Source organism: Molothrus aeneus, chromosome 4 (assembly GCF_037042795.1).
Source record: "Molothrus aeneus isolate 106 chromosome 4, BPBGC_Maene_1.0, whole genome shotgun sequence".
Lineage (NCBI taxonomy): Eukaryota > Metazoa > Chordata > Aves > Passeriformes > Icteridae > Molothrus > Molothrus aeneus.
In genome coordinates this window covers 4,689,062-4,709,359 of record NC_089649.1, presented here as the reverse complement: position 1 = coordinate 4,709,359, position 20,298 = coordinate 4,689,062, and the positions used below count along the sequence as shown (strand labels likewise).

Sequence of the window (20,298 nt, the reverse complement as noted above, 5' to 3'; positions counted from 1 at the left end):
GGGTGGTCTGCCTGTCCATCAGCTTTCCATGAGTGTTTTGGCACACAGAGTGGAAGCTGGTCTCTCCTGCTCTGCTTTCATTTGTCAGTACCTCAAATCTACTCTGGTTCCATGAGCTGCTCCTTAGGATCTGCTGTGGGTGTGTTTGCTTCTCCACACCAGTCCACTTCCACTTCAAGGAACCCGCACATGTCTAGGGCTGAATCGGTGTTTGATTCCCCAGACTGACTCACAGTCTTTCTGTTGAATTCCCAGATGCTTTTCCTAGTTCCTCACTTCCTGCCTGATACTTCTCTGCATCTCCAGCTCTTCTGTTGGCTCTAGAGACAAGATCTCTAGTGCCTGAGATGTTGCTCGTAGCTTTGCTTCTCCCTCTAATATTTCCTGGTCCAAGACCTTCCTTGCATGATAATTTACCTCTGCTGACACTGTGAGTAGTGTGGCCTATCCAGGCTGCTGAGCTGAGCTGCCTTTTGCCATTTTTGCCCTTGAAATAATGTTACCGTTTGACACCTGGAATTCCGGGGTGGCCTGCTCTTTTTCCTGAGATCTCTGTAGGAAACTCTGTTGGGAATGTTGCACGGGATCACAAGATAGTAAGCAGTCAGTCAGTCTAGGCCACTTACTGATTTTCTGCATTATACCAGAGTTTGTATTGCTTACAGGGTTTTTGTTATTGTTCTTTGGTCCTGAAAGGTGTAGATGTAGCACTTCTCCACATCAGTTTCCATATTTCCATCACTCCACCGTCCAGTCCTGCATCCTTGTAAGAATGTGTCATATTTCACAAAGGTTTGGGCCCTTGATAATTTCCATTAGATTCCTGCACACCTGAGAAGGGTTCCACGAAGCGTGCTGCCATATACTCAGATGGCTTTGCAACTCAATTTGAACGTGTGTTTTCATACAGTATCTCCTCTTGTATTTGATCCAGGCAGAATCTCCTTGTTTTTATCCTTCACAGTATCACACTTCCTATGGCTTTTCCAGAGACAGGAGTTGTCTCTGCCATTGATTTTGCTAAAGTATGATGATACCATGTGTATCAAGAGCTGTGAGCATTTGACTGAAATCTTACTTTTCTTTTTAACATTGACCACTAATCATACTTCTGTTGTCTGATCAATGTTGATATTCAGAAATTACATTTGCATTTTGACTTTAAATCTGGTGCTTAGGTGATCTTAGCTTCTAGAGGACTCTTCCAAATCCTCCCATTTGTTTTCTTTCCAAAAGAAAGGTTGTATTTTCTATGCTGGATTTGTGATTTTTTTTTCCTCAAGTTTCCAGATAGGGGTGTTTGAATTTCTATCCCAGCAGTAATCTTGGATTCAGCCAGTACATGTTGAATGTTTTGGATTTTACTGTTCTTTCCTCATAATCTGTCTTGTTCTTCCCCTCTGTTTTTTCCAGTATTTTATCAGCCAGAGTTATTGGGATCTTCTGTTCAGCATTGTTCATTTCCCTGATGAAGTGCCTCCTCTGAAAGCTATTGAAATCTATTTGCAGGTGTCCAATCAGAACTATGAACATTTAAAATTCTCTTTTTCTGAAGCTATTGCTTCTTTTCAGATTTAGCTTGTATTTCAACATGCTTCAGGACTGCTCCTTCTGAGTTCAAGCTGAGTTTACTGTGCCCCCTTCAGTCCTCAAACTAGATTCAGTTTACAGTAATTTTTCTTAGGTTAGGAGTGATGTTTGGAGGTTTTTTCTGTTTTGTTGGTTTTTTTTCTTAATTTGCTCATACTTACTTGATTTGTTCTTTCATCTTACACAGTTTATCTGAATCTTATGTTGGTGCAGATTCAGATTTAAATTTTCCTGTTGGATGAAATTTATTAAATTTGCTTATGCTACTCTGACAGAATGGGATACTTTAAAATAATTAGTTGAGAGTGAAGTTCAGTGACTTCTCTGCTGTTTTGGCCTGTGGTACTTGATTATGCTTTTCCTAAGTGTTTTTTACAAACTTATGAGTAATTGTTTATATCACACCTAGAAGGCATTTGATAACTTCATCTAGATTTTTCTCACCGTTTTCCCATAATTTCATGCAGTCTGGTGTGATTGATATGTAGTATAAATTCTTTTTCAGTAGTGTGAGATAAGTTGTTTGGGGTTTTGTCAAAACATCAGTTTTCTCTGTGATGTGAGCCTTCACATACTTGTAACTGTGGCATGTCCTGTCAGTGCTTGTCTCTTTCTGTGAGCTTCAGCTTAGCAGAAGTTACATAAAGTTGAAAAAGCTGAAAGTCTAAACCCAACCAGATTTAGGTTCAAGTTAAGGTACAGATTTTTTACAGGGTTGGTCATGAGTTGTTTGGACACCTTAACAAGCACAGCTGATACCTTTCTTTCAAATTAGCATATTTGGAGATAAGCTGATTCAATCACAATTGTTAAACCTGAAGGGTGGATGAAAGCTTTATTGTTTCTTGCTGCTTTATCCCTTGGTAATCAGGCCAGATATCACATTGGCCCCTCCCAAGCTTTTTCTTTAAATATTAGTGGTTGGTTTTTCAGTCTTCTCTCATTTGTGTCCATCAGCTTGAAGACAGAGAAAGTAACTACTGGTTTTGCTGCTTTTCTTACTAAATGTCAGTAGAGTGACAATTCTTGCTCAGAAGCAGTCTCGCTGAACATGTTTGAAAACTCCTGTGCAAATAAGAGGGTGGCTGGACAAATCTGTGGTCTGTAGAACTGTCTTAGTAGGAAGAGAGAGCAGCAAAGGCAGACATTGGAGAAAACTTTACCAATCCTATTAATTCCATTCTTAATTATTTAAGAGATATATATATTTAAGAAATATATATAATTATTAATTTATTATTTAATTAAAGGATATTAATTGTTGTAAGTCCAGAGGAAGAATTTTGCTTTCTTGATGCTACATTAGATGCCCATATAAGCCACATGGGAAGACAGTTAGAAAATAAGTCTTTAGGGGTCATTTAACCTTCATTTATATGAATGAACACCTATTAAAAAAAGTGTAGCCCTTCATGAAGTTTTAAGGGCAGTGTTCACAATGAAGAGGTTATATTCTTACTTTTGTGGGTATTATTGCCAGTATTGGAAGTTTAAGCCTCAATTATTTTTGTGTGGTCTATAATATTTTCAATTTACATAGGCATTCCTGTGAAATTAAATCAAGTAGCATTGACCCTCCCTTTAAAAAGGATTTGTCCATGGTATTGCCCATGGAGTTCAGGTTGTTGCTCTAGGTTGAGTTTTGACAGACAAGTAATGGGATGATCTCATCCTGTAATAACAAATGAGAGAGCTAATGACATAAATTGCCTTGAGAAAGAGTGGAAGAGTGAGGACTCATTATCCTTACTGTGAAAAACAATACCTAGTGCTGTATGCTTCAGCTAGGTGTTGTTAGGAGTTGTTGTTTTTATAGCTCAGGAAGCAACACTCGAATTTTAGGAAGAGTTTATTCATTGTCCATTAAATCAATATAAAACTGAACGCTCAGGGTGTAAATATGATTTAAATCAGCCCTATTGATTGAAGCTTTCTTAATGATCAGCTGATATCTACAATCTAAAGAGGTGCCGTGGGTGTTTCAGGTTTATGACCAGAGCTCATTATGTGTGCATCTTACTTTACTGCAAAGAGGAGTCATCAGCATGCTTTAAATACTGAGGGCCTTTTAAGCAGTATGTTTTTGATTCAGTGTTGGAATGTCACAGTGCCCGTTTTGAGAAGTTCTTGCTTGTGACACATGTGACATTGCAAGTTTTCCTGGTTGTGGTGTTGGGCTCCTACACAAACAGGCTGCTGACATCCATGAAACTCCTTGAGTGATAGCTCATGAGCCTGACTCTGAGAGCCACAGTCTGACCTGTATTATACCTCAGCTCTTTTGCAGGGTATTATTCTGTATTTACTCCAAACAAAAGGTGTTTTGAGGTACGGATTCGTGTCGACCTGGCGGGAGGATGAGACAGGGCAGGGCTCCTCTCCCTGTGAAGAGCCATGTGAATGGCATATGTTGGCACACTGGGGGAAGGGAGGGCACAGCAGTCGGTGGCACCAGCTGCAGGGCGATGTCCTTCAGCTCGAGGCACAGTGTGACACAAGTTGCCTGTGTCACTGAAGAATGGATGTGTCACAGGTCCCCGGCGTGTGCTGAAAGCACTTCTACTCTGAGGTTGGAGATTACTAGGAAGCACCACTGTCTGTAACTATCCCAGGCTTTTTGGTGCTTGCTGTGCAACAAAGCCGTGGCTGCTGGTGGTTCTTGAGCTTTGAAGTGTCATTATTTATTATAATTCATTGGCTTCAGTGTTTTGATAAGGCACACTAGAGGTAATGTATAATCCAGAGCCTCACTTCTGAATATGTAATCCAATTTCATTTGAGCAGGTAAAACACAAAAGCTCTCAATTATAATACTGCTGTGAGGGGGACTGTAGAAGGGTGATAAAGACTACTCAGTCTTTGTGGTTTTAAATGAAAATGTGGCTTTCTGTAGAAAAGGGTTACTGTTTGTCATAAGAAAATCCTTTGCTAATAAAGAGTTTGTTCATGTGTACAGTGCATAAACTTGCTTTTCCTTTAAAAACCCGGGTAACTGATGTCTTACAAAGACACTTGCAAGTTATTATGCAAGATAAAAGAAAGAAAAGAAAGAGAGAGAAGTATTCCTGCAGCAAAGATGTGTGCCATGAATATCCAAATAGTCACAGATATTGTGACTTAGGGCAGGTGTTCGAGTCGTGTACTCTGAGGTGTGCATGCTTAAAATGTACCAGCTTGATTCTCCAGGGCATCACTTGATTTCATTGCTGTTTGTGGGTAGTTTGTAATCAGTCTGGACTGTAAGTCATCTGAAATCCTGGTCTCTAAGGTGCAAGGACTGCAGTGGTGCTTGGAAGAATCTCAACTGGCTGAAGCTGTTGGCTTAGTTTTCAAACCAAGATGACCTGTCTTTCTGAAAAATACCCTTTGGTGAGATAGGAATAATTTGTGAAGGGGGTCTGTGTTATGGAGGAGGTCAGGCTTCATGTGGTCATAATCCCTTCTAGCAAAAACAGCAGGTTGAAAATTGGTTGCTGTTGTAAGGACGCGAGTAGAGCACATCATACATTAATTAATGAATATAAACTACTAATCTGTGCTTTCTGCAAGGGTTACAGGCTCCCCCTCCAGCTTATGACTAAATGTGAGCCACCACTGAATGTGGTCAGGTAAGTAAAATGTAGTGTGATTTCTTCCTTCAGCACAAAGTGCATTGGGTAACTGAACCTCTTTTCCAGTAATTCCCTCTAGTGCATTGTATGTCCTTCCAGTAACATGATGCAAGAGCAATTGCCCAGGCCCTCAGCCAATTGTGGCTTTGTATTCCCTGGTTCCAAATACTACATATCATTATTTTTCCTCTGCTAATGCCTGTGTTTTACGGAAAAGAATGAGAGTACTGATCAATCTTCTGGACCTTTGCTTTAGAATTCAAGTTTTCAAAAGAGGAACCTGACTTTATTAAAAAGTTGTATCAAGCCAAGTGAAGGCATTACGCCTCCCTTTTCCCCTCTGCCCCATGGATAGGTATGGTTGCTGTAGAAATTTGGCACGTGTGTGTGAGGGGACTGTTTGTCCCCTCGTGGTTACTCATGCTTGAGTGCCTTCAGGATTGGGTCTCCCATCAGTTAGCCAGATGCTAATCTTACAAATTACACCATGTGCTTTAAATAAAACTTGTCTCATGAAAACCTCTTGCTTCAACAAGGGCTTGTGGATATAGTATTCTTACTTTGGAAATTTCTCCCCTTATTTCATTATGCAGTCAGAAACCTGATGAAATAATGGGAAAGAATTTGCAGTCAGTATAGTCATGTGATTTGATGCCTGGGTAATTGACTGGCTCTTGCCCAAGGGCCAGTCTAATATAAGGAATATGATTCTTGGTTGCCTGTTCTGTTTCTATAGAAACTCAGTTACTTAATCATGTCTGAAAAGGTACTTGCTCCGTGAAGAATTCATAAGCTAATGAACAGTATTAAAATTCTCTTTCTCTTAATTTTTTTTTTTTTTTGATTTTCATTTCTACTTCATGTAGAAAATCCTCAAACAGATTATCTGTATGAACGGTTCTGATTTCATTCTGGTTGCATCACATGTCTGCATTGCAAAAAAACCCAACCAGACAACAAATACCCAAACCCAAAACAACCAACACTGACCTAACAACACGAAAAGGAACAGTTCATGAAGGAGAGCAAGCAGGCCCAGCTGCATGATTGCACGAGTTTCCATGTGATAAAAACACATGCTTTTTTTTAATCATCTGTCCAAACAGCTATTGCATGATACAAGTAAATGTTACTGATAAACTGTCAGTCGCAGTTAACTTGCTAAGCTCGGATTTGAATTTCCCTGCGACGTTCTGGAATTCTGTCAGATCTCTTCTTTTGACCTCACTACATGGTTATTTTTTTCAATTTGTTTACTGAAAAACCCCTGAACAGCTCCTACTTACTGCACCATTGGAAAGTAGTCTTTGTTTTCTTTTCTTTTCCTACCTGCCATCTGCTGTTTCAGTCACTGCTGGCTTCTCTCTTTTGTTGGTGGTTTTTGTTTTTTTTCATAGTGCTCTTCATATTTCTTAAATACATTGCTCTTTCTTACAGTGTTTGGTGGCACAGGGGGATGTTCCTCTCCTGTCTACCATATCCAGGGGAGAAGAAAGTAGGATGGGAAGTTCCTTTGAAACTGATGTTGCTCTAGAAGTCAGTTAGTTTATTCTGATTTTCTAGTCTTACCTGCCTATCCCAGTTTTTACAGCACTCCAAGAACTAGGGGCAGAATTGTTTGGCAGGACCACCCACATGCTAATGAATTTGGAAATACAGCAGGAGGAAAGAAACAAGCATGTTTTTAAAGAATACAGGGAATGAGCAGTGTTTCTGTATCTCAGAGAAGATTGCATTTGGCCAGCATACAACTTTATTTAGATATTACATCATGCCTGTTGCATATTTATTACTGTCAGTAGTCATGTGAAGCTGAAAAGCAAAAAGAAAATATTCCTGCTGTATTTGCGGCAAACCCAGATAATGAAGAGTGTGTGCTGTCTGGCTTGGTCCCCACTTCAGTTGAGCAGTACTGGCAGCTTTATGCTGTACCTTGGTTGAAGTGACATGTGCTTTCTGGGCCAGGGCCATACTGCATTTGTGAAGCTCAGATGGAGAGGAAAAAAAATAATTCAAGGTACATTTTAACCTGCTTCATTCTCCTGAGTTTGACCGGAGCCAGGGTGTATCTAGAAGGGCTGGTGGAGAATTGTTCAGAGGAAGCTTGTACAGCCCGTAAGCAAAATGCGTGAGAGATGAGGGAAGCTAGAGAGACTAATGTACATCGGGATATTTTACATTCACGTTTTGTGTTTGTATCCTGTAATTGTCAGATAGCTTTGTAGCACACTTACTACTAATGGCCTGATGTGCCCAGACTTGTTTCTCACGTCTCGCGTAATTCTTGGATTAAGAAGTGGTGCATGTTAACTCATTGAGCAGAAAGAGATTACACTTGATCCAACATGAGATCTGTGTAAAACAAAATACAAAGAAAGGAGATAGAATGGGAGAAATACAAAATCACTGCTAGGTGGGGTATTTCTTAGTATCAGTTTCAGATCACTTTTGGGGGATCTACTGAGATGGAAAAAGGGTACTGCTTTTATATCTTTATGATGCACAGCACAAATCTGAAGGAACAGCAAGGGAAGCAGTATTGCATATACCAGTTTCAGCAGAGAAAAAGGAGGAACTAATAAAACTATGACAGTAGAAGATGAACACATGAGACTTGAAAGGAGAAGAGAACTTGTAACATGAGAGTTTTAAAATGCTTTTGGTGCATGCAGTTTATTTCAGCTGTTTGAAGAAAACCTCTAATTTCTGCCCTAATAAATATTTTCACAAAAAAATCTCTGAAAGTTCATCCATTTGTTGTTTATATATTTCAAACTTTTTTTCCCAAACAATTTTCTGAGAACTTCAGCATGAAAATTTAAATCTGACATTGCTGCAGGGGAGATGAAAATTCGTTTTGGAGATGAAAAATGGGAAAACTTTTCCATAGTTTAAAAATAAACTATGTAAAAAAAACTTCTCTTCTTGAAGAGAGTTTGGGAGGGTAGAGTTTTGTTTTATGTGTAGTTTATTATAAAAATAGGATCTAGAAATTTTGGAAATAGAGTTAGGCATTATTGGTAGCTGTTGGTATGCGATTGTTGGTGGCTCTCTCGGTAGCAAAGAATTTTCAAAGCTATGTCTGGAAAACAGTATGGCTTTGTCTTTGCTCAGTATCCTTTCATCTGAAAACCGGCTTGACTCTTAAGGCATTTTAATCCTTCCTACCCTAAATAATCAGACTGTTAAGTAGCACAGTTATTTTTGCTGGAAGTTTTACCAAGCTGACATTCAAGTTTTGAACCCTTAGAGGATGTATTGTCTGGGATTCCTTGTTGGTGTTGGAGGAGGCTTTGTAGTTGGTAGGTTTTTTACTGCTCAGGGTTCCAGCAGTGTATGAAACACAGGAGAGAGCTAAAGAACGTTTAAACATGAATTTATAACACAACTACCCTCTGCTTTTCTTCAATTTGCCTGTCTTTATGCTAGCATTGATGTACATTAAAGAGTTGAAGTCTTGTTTAAGCTGAAGATGTTTCCCTGTTAAATCATTCTTCCTCTTTACAGCCTGAGACATCAAGCGTGAGGATGAATATGCAGGTCTGCGTTTTGCTGAGGAGGGTGAAATGGAATGGGCAGGGGCTGCAGAGCCCTCTCCTGTGATTTCATCAGGATTTCCTCTCCTACAGGTCTCCTTGTGGGTACTCTTGATGTTGTGTTGGACTCCAGTGCCAGAGTGGCGCCATATCGAATCCTCTACCAAGCACCCGACTCCTTGGTCTACTGGACCATTGCCTGTGGTAAGGACAAATGCACTGATGTGGATTTTTATTCTTCCTGGACACTGTGTCACATAACTTAGTAAGAGAGCATCCTTCCTGCTGAGCACAGTCATGTCAGGACAAATAAATGGGTCAGAAGGAAAACTTGCTGTAGTGGTAAAATTCGGTGGCACTGGAGTTTCTGCTAGTCAGACTTGGAATGCCAGCATGGAGGGGCGTGTTAAGCACAATGACTGAATGGAAACAGAAATGGAGCAGGGATGAAACATCTATTTTTTCCCCCACTTTTCTTCTCCCAAAGGTGATCCCAGCAGTAACCATTCCTCCTCCTTGCATGCCCTTCTCCATGCCCAGGGCTCACTCCTAGAGCGCTTCTAAAGTGCACCATTCCTGGGTGATGTGGTGGGAGGAGTACCTGGGTTATAGCACCCCAGTTACCCAGACAGGGCACCTGGCTTCCCTTGCAATGGTAACCAGGAAGAAAATGCAGCAGCAGCACTCACATAAATACTGAATAGCAAACAGTGACACATTTCCTGTCTCCTCCAGGATAAATACCATCTACATCCCAGGGATGCCCTGCCTCCTGGATGTTTATTTCAGACACTGTGTGGTCTTTCTATGTATGATGTACTTAGAACTCAGCAAGATGGTAGCTAGGTTAAAGTTAACTATAGAACTGTATGTTCTTACACAGATGCAACAACTTTTAGGAGTTTTGGTCTTTAATGCTCCAACTTGGACAGATCTAGCAGTAAGACTGTTCCTTTTGTCATTATAGTAGTGAAAACAATTGAGTTGATATTTTTTGTGCATTAAATAGGATTTTTGCATGTATCAGATCCTCTACTAAATGCTTATTTCTTTGGTCAGGTACCTATTGCAAGTAACATAAAACAGAATGGAGTTAGTCTCTGGTTTTGTCTGCTGTCCCTGAAAATAGTGTCTGGAGTTAAATGCAGAAGATGCAGGTCATTTAGCTTTGATTTCAGTCTTAGCAAATGAAAACTTTTCAGTGCAGCTCCTCCAGCTCAAAAGTTTCACTGGCAACAAAGTTTTTTGCACCAGCCAAAACTCCATTAATTTGGAAGAGAATTGAGAAGAGAGCACAGAGGAGAAGTGCCTACATGCCTATCATCTTTTTAATGGCCTGGTAACCTCCAGCACCCCCACTGCTGCCTGACATTCAAAAATACTGGTTAATGATGCTGTAGGCTTCTTCTCAACTAACTGTGCCACTTCATTAGTGCCCATTCTCCCACTGAATTTTGACATTTAGATTATTTGGATGACTTTTCTTCCAGACAAATACCCTCTTGGGCAGGAAAGAGAAGGAAGAACAGATGAAGGTTTGCTATAGGTCTAATAATTTTAGTTCAAACCAGGCTCTGTTTTTAGGAGTATATGATTTCTGTGTCTGGCAAAGGTGATATCAAAGCTGTGTCACCTTCTGAATCCAAAAGGAAGTTTTGCTAATAGCTCTTATTAGCACAAGTATTTCTTACTATTTTTGATAGTACCAGACCTGAAAGAAAGCATCAGTTCAAACAACCTTTTTCCCCTCTACACCCTTTGGTACTGACTCCCTGAAGATTTTGAAATTCATATAACATAATTTACCTTTGCTGGCAGCTAATACTAAAACCAGATATTAAAAAAGTTGTCAATGTTATGAAGCTTGTTCCCAAATCTGCATTTAACAGCTTTTTACTGTCATCTACTCTGTTGTGACCATAAGTAATGCATGTCAGCTTTCCATGGATCCCAGAAGAGAAAGAATGGTACAAGTACATACAGGTACATACTTGCCTGTATGTTTATTTATTTTCACCCAGATGTCAGTGCACAGCTGTTGCCACTTATCACAGTACTCTGTGAATTAACCAGCCCCTGGGTTGGCTGACAGGGGCCTTGCCCCATCACATCTCTCCTAAGGCTGCAGGTATTTCACTGGCCAGAGCCTGAAGGATTGTAGGGGTCAGACTAATGAAAATATCCAGACCAGATTTTTCAAATGCCCTTTATAAGGGAAGGGCTTGAGAATAAGCTCTGTCTGTTGCCACATGAAGATCTGGGTGAGTGGTCTCTTGGTCTCCAGCTCACTCTCCCCCCCAAAGTCAACATTACACGCAGCAATTAGTAACCATCTCCACCCCATAAACTTGAAAGGGGGCAGCTGAGGACACAGGTTTTCTTGCTATTTGCAGACTCCCTTCCAAAGTAAATAGCATATCACAAAGTAGTGTTTCTTCAAAGACCCTTATACTGTGCATGTATTCAGAAATTATTTTTAAGTCTTTGGAAATAGGCCATGTGACTTCTCTTCAGGTTTTTTTGCACCTATAGATAATGACTGTAATTTTATACCTTATGACTGTGTCCTCAAGATAAGCAGGGGCATAAAATGGAAGGAATAGTTATGAGTTATGGTCCCATAATAAATAAATGCACCATACATGTAGAAATGTATGGTGCTGCTGAACTGTGAGAATTTTGTTTTTCTTTTGAGAAAGATATTGTGGATTTTATGCAGAAGTACTCTGTCTTCATTTAAGCTAGTATTAATAAACATGCTCTTCAATTATGAATCTTAGCCCCAATTGAAATTGCTAGTGTAGTTAATTTATATATCTGTGATTTCCGTTTGTGGAGTATTTCTTAAATGTTTAGTCCCCTAATACCTGGTTGATAGTTTAGTTGTTTTGATCAAATTAAAAGACTGCATTAGTGTAGTCTTGTCACTTGACTTGAGGGGAATAGTGTGGATCTTGCAGAGAGATAAAATTTTACAGAGAGCAAATAATTTATCTATTCAACCTTGAAGCTGAGCAGCCCAGTGTTTCCTAAGGCTCTGTGCTGTGGTTATTTTATGAATTTGCAACTAAAGCAATTCTTTCTGAGCTGATCAAGGGTTGTTAAAGTTATACAGGTTACTAAGGGCTTTGGCTGCTCTTAGCTATGCAGCTCTAATTTGTTCTGCGCTGTTCTCTAAGGGTAGACTGCTGGTTTTTACAGAAATTTGTCTTTTTCTCCTGCCTTCAGTAAAGAAATAATCTCCATCTTCAGTAAGTAGCTGTAAGAGTGACTTGAAGAAATGCAATTGTTTTGTGATCTGTTTGTGACATTTGGTCTTGCTCAGTGCAAGAGTATTCTGAGGATGAAAGTAATCCAGGGGGGTTTGTCTGCTCTAAAATGACTGTTTGGACAGATTTGGATGTGAAATGTCTTGGATATTAACACTACTGATCTAGGCCCTGTGAGGATTCTGGCTGGTGAATCTGAAGCCTTATGGCTCTGGAGAGAAGCCTTGTGAAACAGCCCTTTCTCCAGTGCAGGGTTAAGTTAAAGGTGTCACAGCTTAGAGTTCTGTTTATTGAATTATACAGGACAATTTTTATTTACTTTTCAAGAACAATTGATAGTCTAGGAGTGCAAAATGCTGTACACAGTCAGCCTTTGATATTGTAGTAGCACTTTGGTGTCTCATGCCAGTGTCCCTCCCAGTGTGCTGTGCTCAGTTTAAGGTGAAAATGGTGTTATATCTAAATTCTGTTTGGAAGTGAACAACTTTTTAAAATTCTTCTCCACCTATAAAGTCAATTCTTCTAACAGTGGCTTTGTGTGTTTTTCAGTTATAGAACTGTTATAGGTTTTTTGTGATAATGGTAACTATATGCATTTTCATGCAAGTTGCTATGTTGTAGCTATTTTAATTTTTATTTCCTACCAGTCTTGAGGGCTCTGTATTTTGAAGTGCAGTGTTTTAACTGTTAAATTTGGTTTCTTCCCCTTTCCTGAGAGTCAGAGTTATTGATTAATTTACCTAAAAGGCCAATGTTGGTAAAATGATGAATACTTTTAATATCCTATGATAGGTAAAAACTTTCCAGTAATAGTGATAAAATAACCTGTAATTTAAAACATTGCAGCAAGTATGTATTTTAGCCCTGAACAAAGCCAAGAGAAAGACCTAGCCTGTCATGATGAATTGTTGAGAACTGGGGTGCAGGTTTTGGGCTGATTGTGTGATCTGCTGCAGGGGAGACTGGGAGAGTAAATAGTGAGATAATGGAGACAAAAAGCAGTGGGGAAAAAAAGAGATGTATTGTTACAGGTTGAGAGTTATCAGCCAAAGCAGTTTCAGAAGAAGTGAGGAAAAATAATTGAGGAACCACAAACCAGAAAGAGACAGCTTTAAGAAACAGTTCATCATGATAGTGTGTCTGCACTGCTTGTCAGGGCTCTTACAAGCTAAGCAATTTTTCTGATGACAGTTGAGTTTTGTATACATAGCTCATGCATTTAATCATTGCTTTTTACAGCAGTGTTGTAGCCAACAGGAGATAAAATAGTATTCAGACCACCTCCTGAGTTCTAGAAAGGTCTGGTTGCATCCAGTAGTTTTAAGGAGAAGCAGCAGTGGTGATCATTTGTGATTCTAAAATATTGATAACATACCTAGGCTGTTCTGCAGCATGATTTATGTATCTATACTAGAACCAGAATTGTGACATTCCCCTGGAGGTTGCAGAGAATGTTGTGTTCTCTTGCCTTCATTGGAGCTGTTAAGTTAAATACAAATGGGAGAAAATGTTGGAATTTCCAGAAGTACAGCATCTAATGAAATATTGCATCTCCACTTACTGGCAAGTTTTCTTAGAGTTTTTTGTTTGTGATTAAAGGGACATTGACACTAGTGAATTATTTATTTTGTGACTTTTGGTTTGTTTGTTTGTTTTTTGTATAGGTTGCTCAAGGAAGGAAATCACTGAACACTGGGAATGGCTGGAACAGAATTTGTTGCAAACTCTTTCCATCTTTGAAAATGAGAATGACATAAATACATTTGTCAGAGGAAAAATACAGGTAGTGTGTTAATTACTGCAAATGTTGTTAGTGATAAATATGACTGGGGAAAGAAAAGTGATGTGAATTTGAAATAAATTGGAGCTGGTAGTTCCCAGGCTGCTCTGCCTTTTTGAAGGACTACCAGATGCTAAGCAGCAACATGTGTGTAACAATCAGGGAAACTGTGAATAGTGCATGTAGCTTAGAACAGTGTGATTTTTAAAAAAAAACATATAAATATATAGGCAGGTCTTAAGGCATTTTAAGTTCTAAAATTAATTGCACTGTCTTAAACTTTGACAGTTGTCTGTGCTACTGTTTTTCCATTGCAAGGTTTAATTTTAATTTTATTCATGCACTCATAATGTCTCCTCCCCCCCTTCTGTGTAGTTAAGTCCTGTAGTATTGGCATTTGCACTTGATATAGGTGTTAGGGTTGCTGGTTCATTGATTTGTTTCCTTGGTGGCAAGTAGGAGTGTTGGTTTTCTCAGAATTTCTTTTTTCTCTTTATAGGTCAGATAATAACTATACTGGCAAAAAGTACTTTTTTTGTACTAAGAATTATCTAAAAATACATACTTTCCTCAAAGATTGTAAGAAAAATTGCTGTATTTATTGGTGTGTGTTCAAAGTATTGGCTCTGTCTCATTCCTCTTTTAACATTTTGTATCCTAAGTCAGCTCTCTTACAAATCCCACCGTTGCTTGTGTTTCCCAAGTGAATCAGGTATGAGTGCCGTAGATGGTCATGGAAATACCTTATATGTGTGTTTTGAAATATAATCCTTAAGGAAATTGTTGCTCCTTAGATTGGGATGAATACTAAATGTGAATGATGTTTCTCTCTTATACTCTGCTCTTCACCTAAATTTGGAGCAAGTTGAAGGCAAAAAGTCACAAAAAAGGCAAAAATTTTACAACTTTTGTATGAAAGACAATAGAGATTGAGAAAACAAGCAAATAAAACAGAGCTTCAGTATAGAACAGAAGGAACCGTAGTCTTTAAAAATATCAAAAAACATCTTTTGACCTGTTGCCTCTTCCAATTTCATGAGGGTCACCTGCACCTGAAAGTGGGAATTTTTTTTCCATTCTTTTAGTAAATCTAATTGAAGATTTTTTTTTTCTTCTTTCTCCCCCTTCCCCCCCGACCCTTTTTGCTCTTTTATGCTCAAGGTCCAATAAGAGGGGTCATAGAAGTAATATAAAATTTTCTGTAAAGAACAACAGTTCCTTTTTTTTCTTCCCTTCAGAAAAATTTGATGTGAAATCCTATGTGTGTCTCCCCAGGAAGGAAGAGGAAAATACTGCAGGCCATAGGTGCCTCATAGGGGCTGTTAGGAGTGTTTGAGTTAGGTTGGTTAATTTAAAACAAGGTACTGGCAAGGGGTTGGTGTTTGGCTGCTTTTGACATGGGCACAGCAGGGAGTAAGGTCATCAGAAAGAAAGCCTTGAATAAAGTAAACAACTACATAAGCCAAAGAGTGAGCAGAAGAGTAAGAGCTCACTGAACAACCTCCTTGGCGTTGCAATAACCATTGTGCCCTGTGGCCTGGATAGCAATGGGAATTAGGATATCCAATAGCCCATGGCCACTAACAGGATGTGTTCTGTTTTTATTCCCTGCCAGGGCATCATTGCTGAGTACAACAAGATCAATGGCATCAAAGAGGATGACGACACTGAAAAATTCAAGGAAGCCATAGTGAAATTTCACAAGCTGTTTGGGATGCCAGAGGAAGAGAAATTAGTGAATTACTACTCCTGCAGTTACTGGAAGGGAAAGGTTCCCCGTCAGGGCTGGGTGTATCTCAGCATTAATCACCTTTGCTTTTACTCTTTTCTCATGGGGAGGGAAGGTATGTTTTCGGTGGAATGGTAATTTGTGCATCTCAGAAGGGTTAGGAAATCTCCTGTAGCTTGTTTCTTTTCACGTACTGATCACTGAGGGTACAAAGACACTACTGAGGAAAAGAGAAGCAGGGAGCAATTCCCTGATTTGTCACACTGCTGAACTGTGTGCTTGTTCCCTTGTTTGTTTGGTCTTTTCCAAGTAGTTCTCTGTAAAACAGTACTTGGCATTGTCTAGGGACATGGCTCACCTCAGGAGCTATGCCCAAAAGGAAACAGGGACAAGATCACACCAGTTCTGACTTTCTCTCCTGCTCTTACACAATCCTCAAGTACTACTCTGGCAGACTTTGCAACCTTAAATGACACATCTACATTTGTTCAACACCAGAACATCAAAAAAGTTTCAGAGGAGACCCAGAATAGAGAACTGCATAGTGTGGATGCAGCCAGTCTGCTCCACAGGGAGTTCATTCAAGGCACAGTGGAGTTGAGCAATTCAGCACTATTTGGTTATGGGCAATGGATCAGTCTTGGGATTTAGCCCCTGCTTTAAGGACACCACCTGTGTTGGTCTTGGGAGAAAAGCTTAGGTTCTGTTGTGGCTGTAATATTTGAAACTTTTTGTTGTATAAAAATAAGACAAGCCTGTCTGATGTGTTTGGACTGTGTTTCTTTGCTTCCATAGGAAAAGAGGACAGCAGAGTCTGAGCTAGTGCAGTGACAATGATAAGTCATGTTAGCTTACCTGGCTTTGTAATGCTTGTGTGGTGTTCTGTAAATGAAGTAAATGATATTTAAACTCTTTTATCTCCTGTTTGTCAGGTTTCAGTGGTTTGTCTGTACAAACTTGATCTGTTTATGCTGTACTCCCAACTTTTCAGGACGCTAGAAAAAGTCAGTTGAATGCATTTTATAGGAAGAGGAAGCTAAAAGCTCCTGAATATGCTCATTTTTGTACTGAATTTTGGTTTTTTGTTTGCTCCTGTTCAGCAAAGTTAGTTATCCGTTGGGTTGATATCACCCAGCTTGAGAAGAATGCTACGCTGCTCTTCCCTGATATGATCAAAGTGAGCACAAGGTCAAGTGAACATTTCTTCTCAGTATTCCTTAATATCAGTGAGACATTTAAACTAATGGAACAGCTTGCCAACATAGCTATGCGACAGCTTTTGGACAATGAAGGATTTGAGCAAGACAGGTCACTACCCAAACTGAAAAAGAAATCCCCCAAAAAAGTGTCTGCTCTAAAACGGTAGGTAGCATTGGCTCTTACTCACTTCTTCCTCCTCAGTCCTTTTACTTGCAGGATTTTGTCCAAAAGTTTTCTCATGTTGTGGCCATTTACTGCTACTCCAAAAGGAATGATTGATTCCAACAGTGGCAAAATGTGAATAATTATTTAAATATAATTACTTGGTATCTTGTTGAAATAGGAATACGAGCATGTTGCAGAAATAAGCTTTCTTGAGCCAAATGCTCATTTGTTCAGCTCTTAAGTGTATCTCCTGATACTGGCCACATTTTGGTATCTGTTGTAAGGCCATTTTATGTCTGTATGGGAAGGTAATAAGGTGATTAATGTGCTATTAAGAACTATGCCTAGCATTCATACTTGGTCTTATCACTGGAATTGAGAAATTGGAGTCTAGATTATTAATTCTGTCTGGAATACAGTTTAGGTAACAGCAATACAAAAATTGACATAAAATTCTAAGGGATGAAAAGTTATCTGGAAAACATTTCTTCTTCTTTTATATCACACTTCAGCTTGTTAGTTTCTTTCTTATTTTTTCTTTATATGTCATTCATGTTAGTGTACCATACAGAATTATAGCCAGTGCTTGTTTATATTTCTCATTATTCAGTGACGTCTGACACTCATTATATCGCTTTTGTTTGTCCTTACTGTTGAGTGTTTTGCACCGAATGCATTTTCAAGACTAAGTCTTGAAATTGTTACCGAACTCGAACCTTAAGGATTCCACAATGTTCATAAAAAAGCCTCAAAGAAGCATTTTTTCTTACTATTAGCAAAAAATGGATTCACTGTATATATTCTCAGAAAGTGCGGCTGAATATGGAAAGCTCACTCAGACTTTCCTCTCTGAGAAGTGAGAATGAATGTCTGAGTCATTCATGGCAGACTTTTTTTCAAGTAGTTTTAGAACCTCCCAAAAGTGAAGACTGTATCTCCACTATAGGCAAATTATTTCCAGCTTTTTGCTGTACACTCCTTGCTTAGCTGAGTTATGTGTTGCAGGTAACTTGCAATGATTTGCATAGAATACATCTTAAAATATATGAATACATTCCCTAAACCAAGGAAATCTTTCTGTGGGTTTTTTTAGAGATCTTGATGCCAGAGCAAAGAGTGAGAGATACCGTGCATTGTTCCGACTCCCCAAGGATGAGAAATTAGATGGACACACAGACTGTACTCTTTGGACTCCTTTCAACAAAATGCATATTTTGGGTCAGATGTTTGTTTCTACAAACTACATTTGCTTTACTAGTAAAGAAGAGAACTTGTGCAGCCTTATTATCCCTCTTCGAGAGGTAAATACTTGTATTTTTTAATTTATTTGGCAATATAAATAAGCAATGTCTTATTAGATATTTCACCCTAGCTTTGATTTTTTTTTATTTTGGTGGGGGTTTTTTACATTTTTTTTTATTCTTTTTAGAGAAAAGCCTCTTTTCATCCTTTTTCTCTCTTGTGAGCATGCCATACTGATGTGTTCTAAGTAATATTTAATGACTGTCTATCTTAGTTCATGGTTCCTGCTACTGAAGCTCACATGGAATTTTTTCTATCAGTTTTCATAACCCTTGTGAATTCTTCCTCTCTCATAACTTGTATTCTGATTTGCAGCCCAATTTTACATTTTTTGTGCCTCATGGGGAGGAGTGGAGGGTGAAACTTCCTAGAGTGGATAAGTGGAAATTCTGTTAAAGAATCTGTCAGATAAGATTTACTTTTGTCAGATGTAAAAAGATTCATAAAATCCTAAAGTTTTGAGTTGCCTCTTCACACAGACTGGCAATTTTTTATTCTTGTATGTGGAAAATATTTTGTCTGTGTTTTTCAAATTGGTGTGCTTCCCTTTTCAAAGCTGGTTACTTAAAGCAGATCATCAGTAAGAAGAGTTTGTTTGATGCAATAAAACAATTATGTTGGGGAATTTTTTATGGTTGACTCGATTTGTGGGTTAATGGAAAATTGCGGTAAGTAAGTTTTGGAAGTAGTAGCAAAGCTGATGTAACCAAGGACAGTTTGGCTTGACTGAAGAACCACGGAATATTTCAAGGCACTGTTTTCCCCTGCAAATCATACAGAGTAAAACGAGTACATCTTCAGAAACTTTGAAGTATGGCTTCTCAGCAGCTTGTTGCAACAACTTTGGTTGTTTGGGATGAGACATGCAATTATGGTTTCACTGTTTGTCTGAAAATCGAAGGGAATGGCAGTCCTACAGATAAAGTGGTGGAGGAGGAGTCAAGGTCTTCATTTAACAGGTCCTCTTTTCCTGAATGCAGATTCAGCAGCTGCTTTTGATAGCCACAGTCACAGCAGCACAGGATTCAGAGCAGCTCTAAAGCTTTGAGAGACAGAAGTAGGTGAAGGAATAAATGCTTCTGTTTGAACAGCTTCAAGTCTCAGCACCAGCAAGGAGAGCAGTAAACCAGGGGGGTAGTGCCAGTCCTCAGAACATCTGATCAGTACCGTAGTAATTAAAGGAAACCTTTCTATCTAATGAAAGCTTTGGGTTAAACTGTAAGTTAATTCCAGTGTTCTGTAATACCCTGGAGGTGTTTTGACAGACGAGACAATAGCAAAGCATTGATTCAGAAATTATGAAGGGGAAAGATGTTTTTCATTGCTTGATTGCACTGCTCACTGCGCCTTCAGCAGGTGCCCTCTCCAAGACAAAGCACTTCAGATATGTGCGTGTCTCTATTGAATAGGAAATAAGTGGATATCAGCTCTCATTATAGCAGAGCTATAATTAGGCTTGCTTTAATAATGTCCGTCCTGTGCCTTTAGAACTTGTCTGTATTGTGTGCTAATTGCACTCAAACAGCTTTTAAGTGGAACAGGAAACATAGGGAACACTTTTTACCTAACTTCAATATGCTATTAGTGAAGTCCTTTAAGTTAACAAGTAACTAGTAGATTTGTAGTTAACAGAAAAATAAAAGGAGGTGGGGAGAACAGAGAAGTGGTTTAGCCCCTGAGCAGTGCACTGCAGTCTTTAAGTCTTCAAAGAGAATGCATGAAAAATGGTTACCCTATCCATTTAGCTAGAGCTATTAATATTGTAGTACTCATGTCTTACCATTGATTTCTGTTTCTAAAAAGGTTAAAGGAGCAAGAGTCAAAGTCCTAGCAAGAGTAAATGTCCTGCTTTCTATTCTGAAGGCAGTAAGTCAGTTTTCATTAAGAAATCATCTAAAGTAATAAAAGCAGTAGTTAAAAATATTTGTAATTGTGATTTGTGTTTTGTTCAATGTATGAACTAGACAAACTTGATGGACTGATATGTTTATAAGGTAATAGTTGGTAATGTTTAGGACACACAACTGTTACATAATTCATCAAGGGTCTATGTATGACTTATCCCTGAGATTTCTTTGTGTTAATGTGCTTTACCAAAACCTCAGGGAACTCATTC

The 20,298-nt window shown here is 38.9% G+C and overlaps 1 protein-coding gene across 1 annotated transcript in view; it reads left to right on the top strand.

Annotated features, from left to right (window-relative positions):
• TBC1D9 (TBC1 domain family member 9) overlaps positions 1–20,298 on the top strand; it is a 46,794-nt gene that overhangs the window by 5,128 nt on the left and 21,368 nt on the right. The window contains exons 2-6 of the mRNA XM_066549463.1: positions 8,831–8,941; positions 13,671–13,789; positions 15,402–15,630; positions 16,616–16,877; positions 17,974–18,181. Of these exons, the coding sequence (XP_066405560.1) occupies positions 8,831–8,941; positions 13,671–13,789; positions 15,402–15,630; positions 16,616–16,877; positions 17,974–18,181 (929 nt within the window). The remainder of the gene's footprint in view (positions 1–8,830; positions 8,942–13,670; positions 13,790–15,401; positions 15,631–16,615; positions 16,878–17,973; positions 18,182–20,298) is intronic.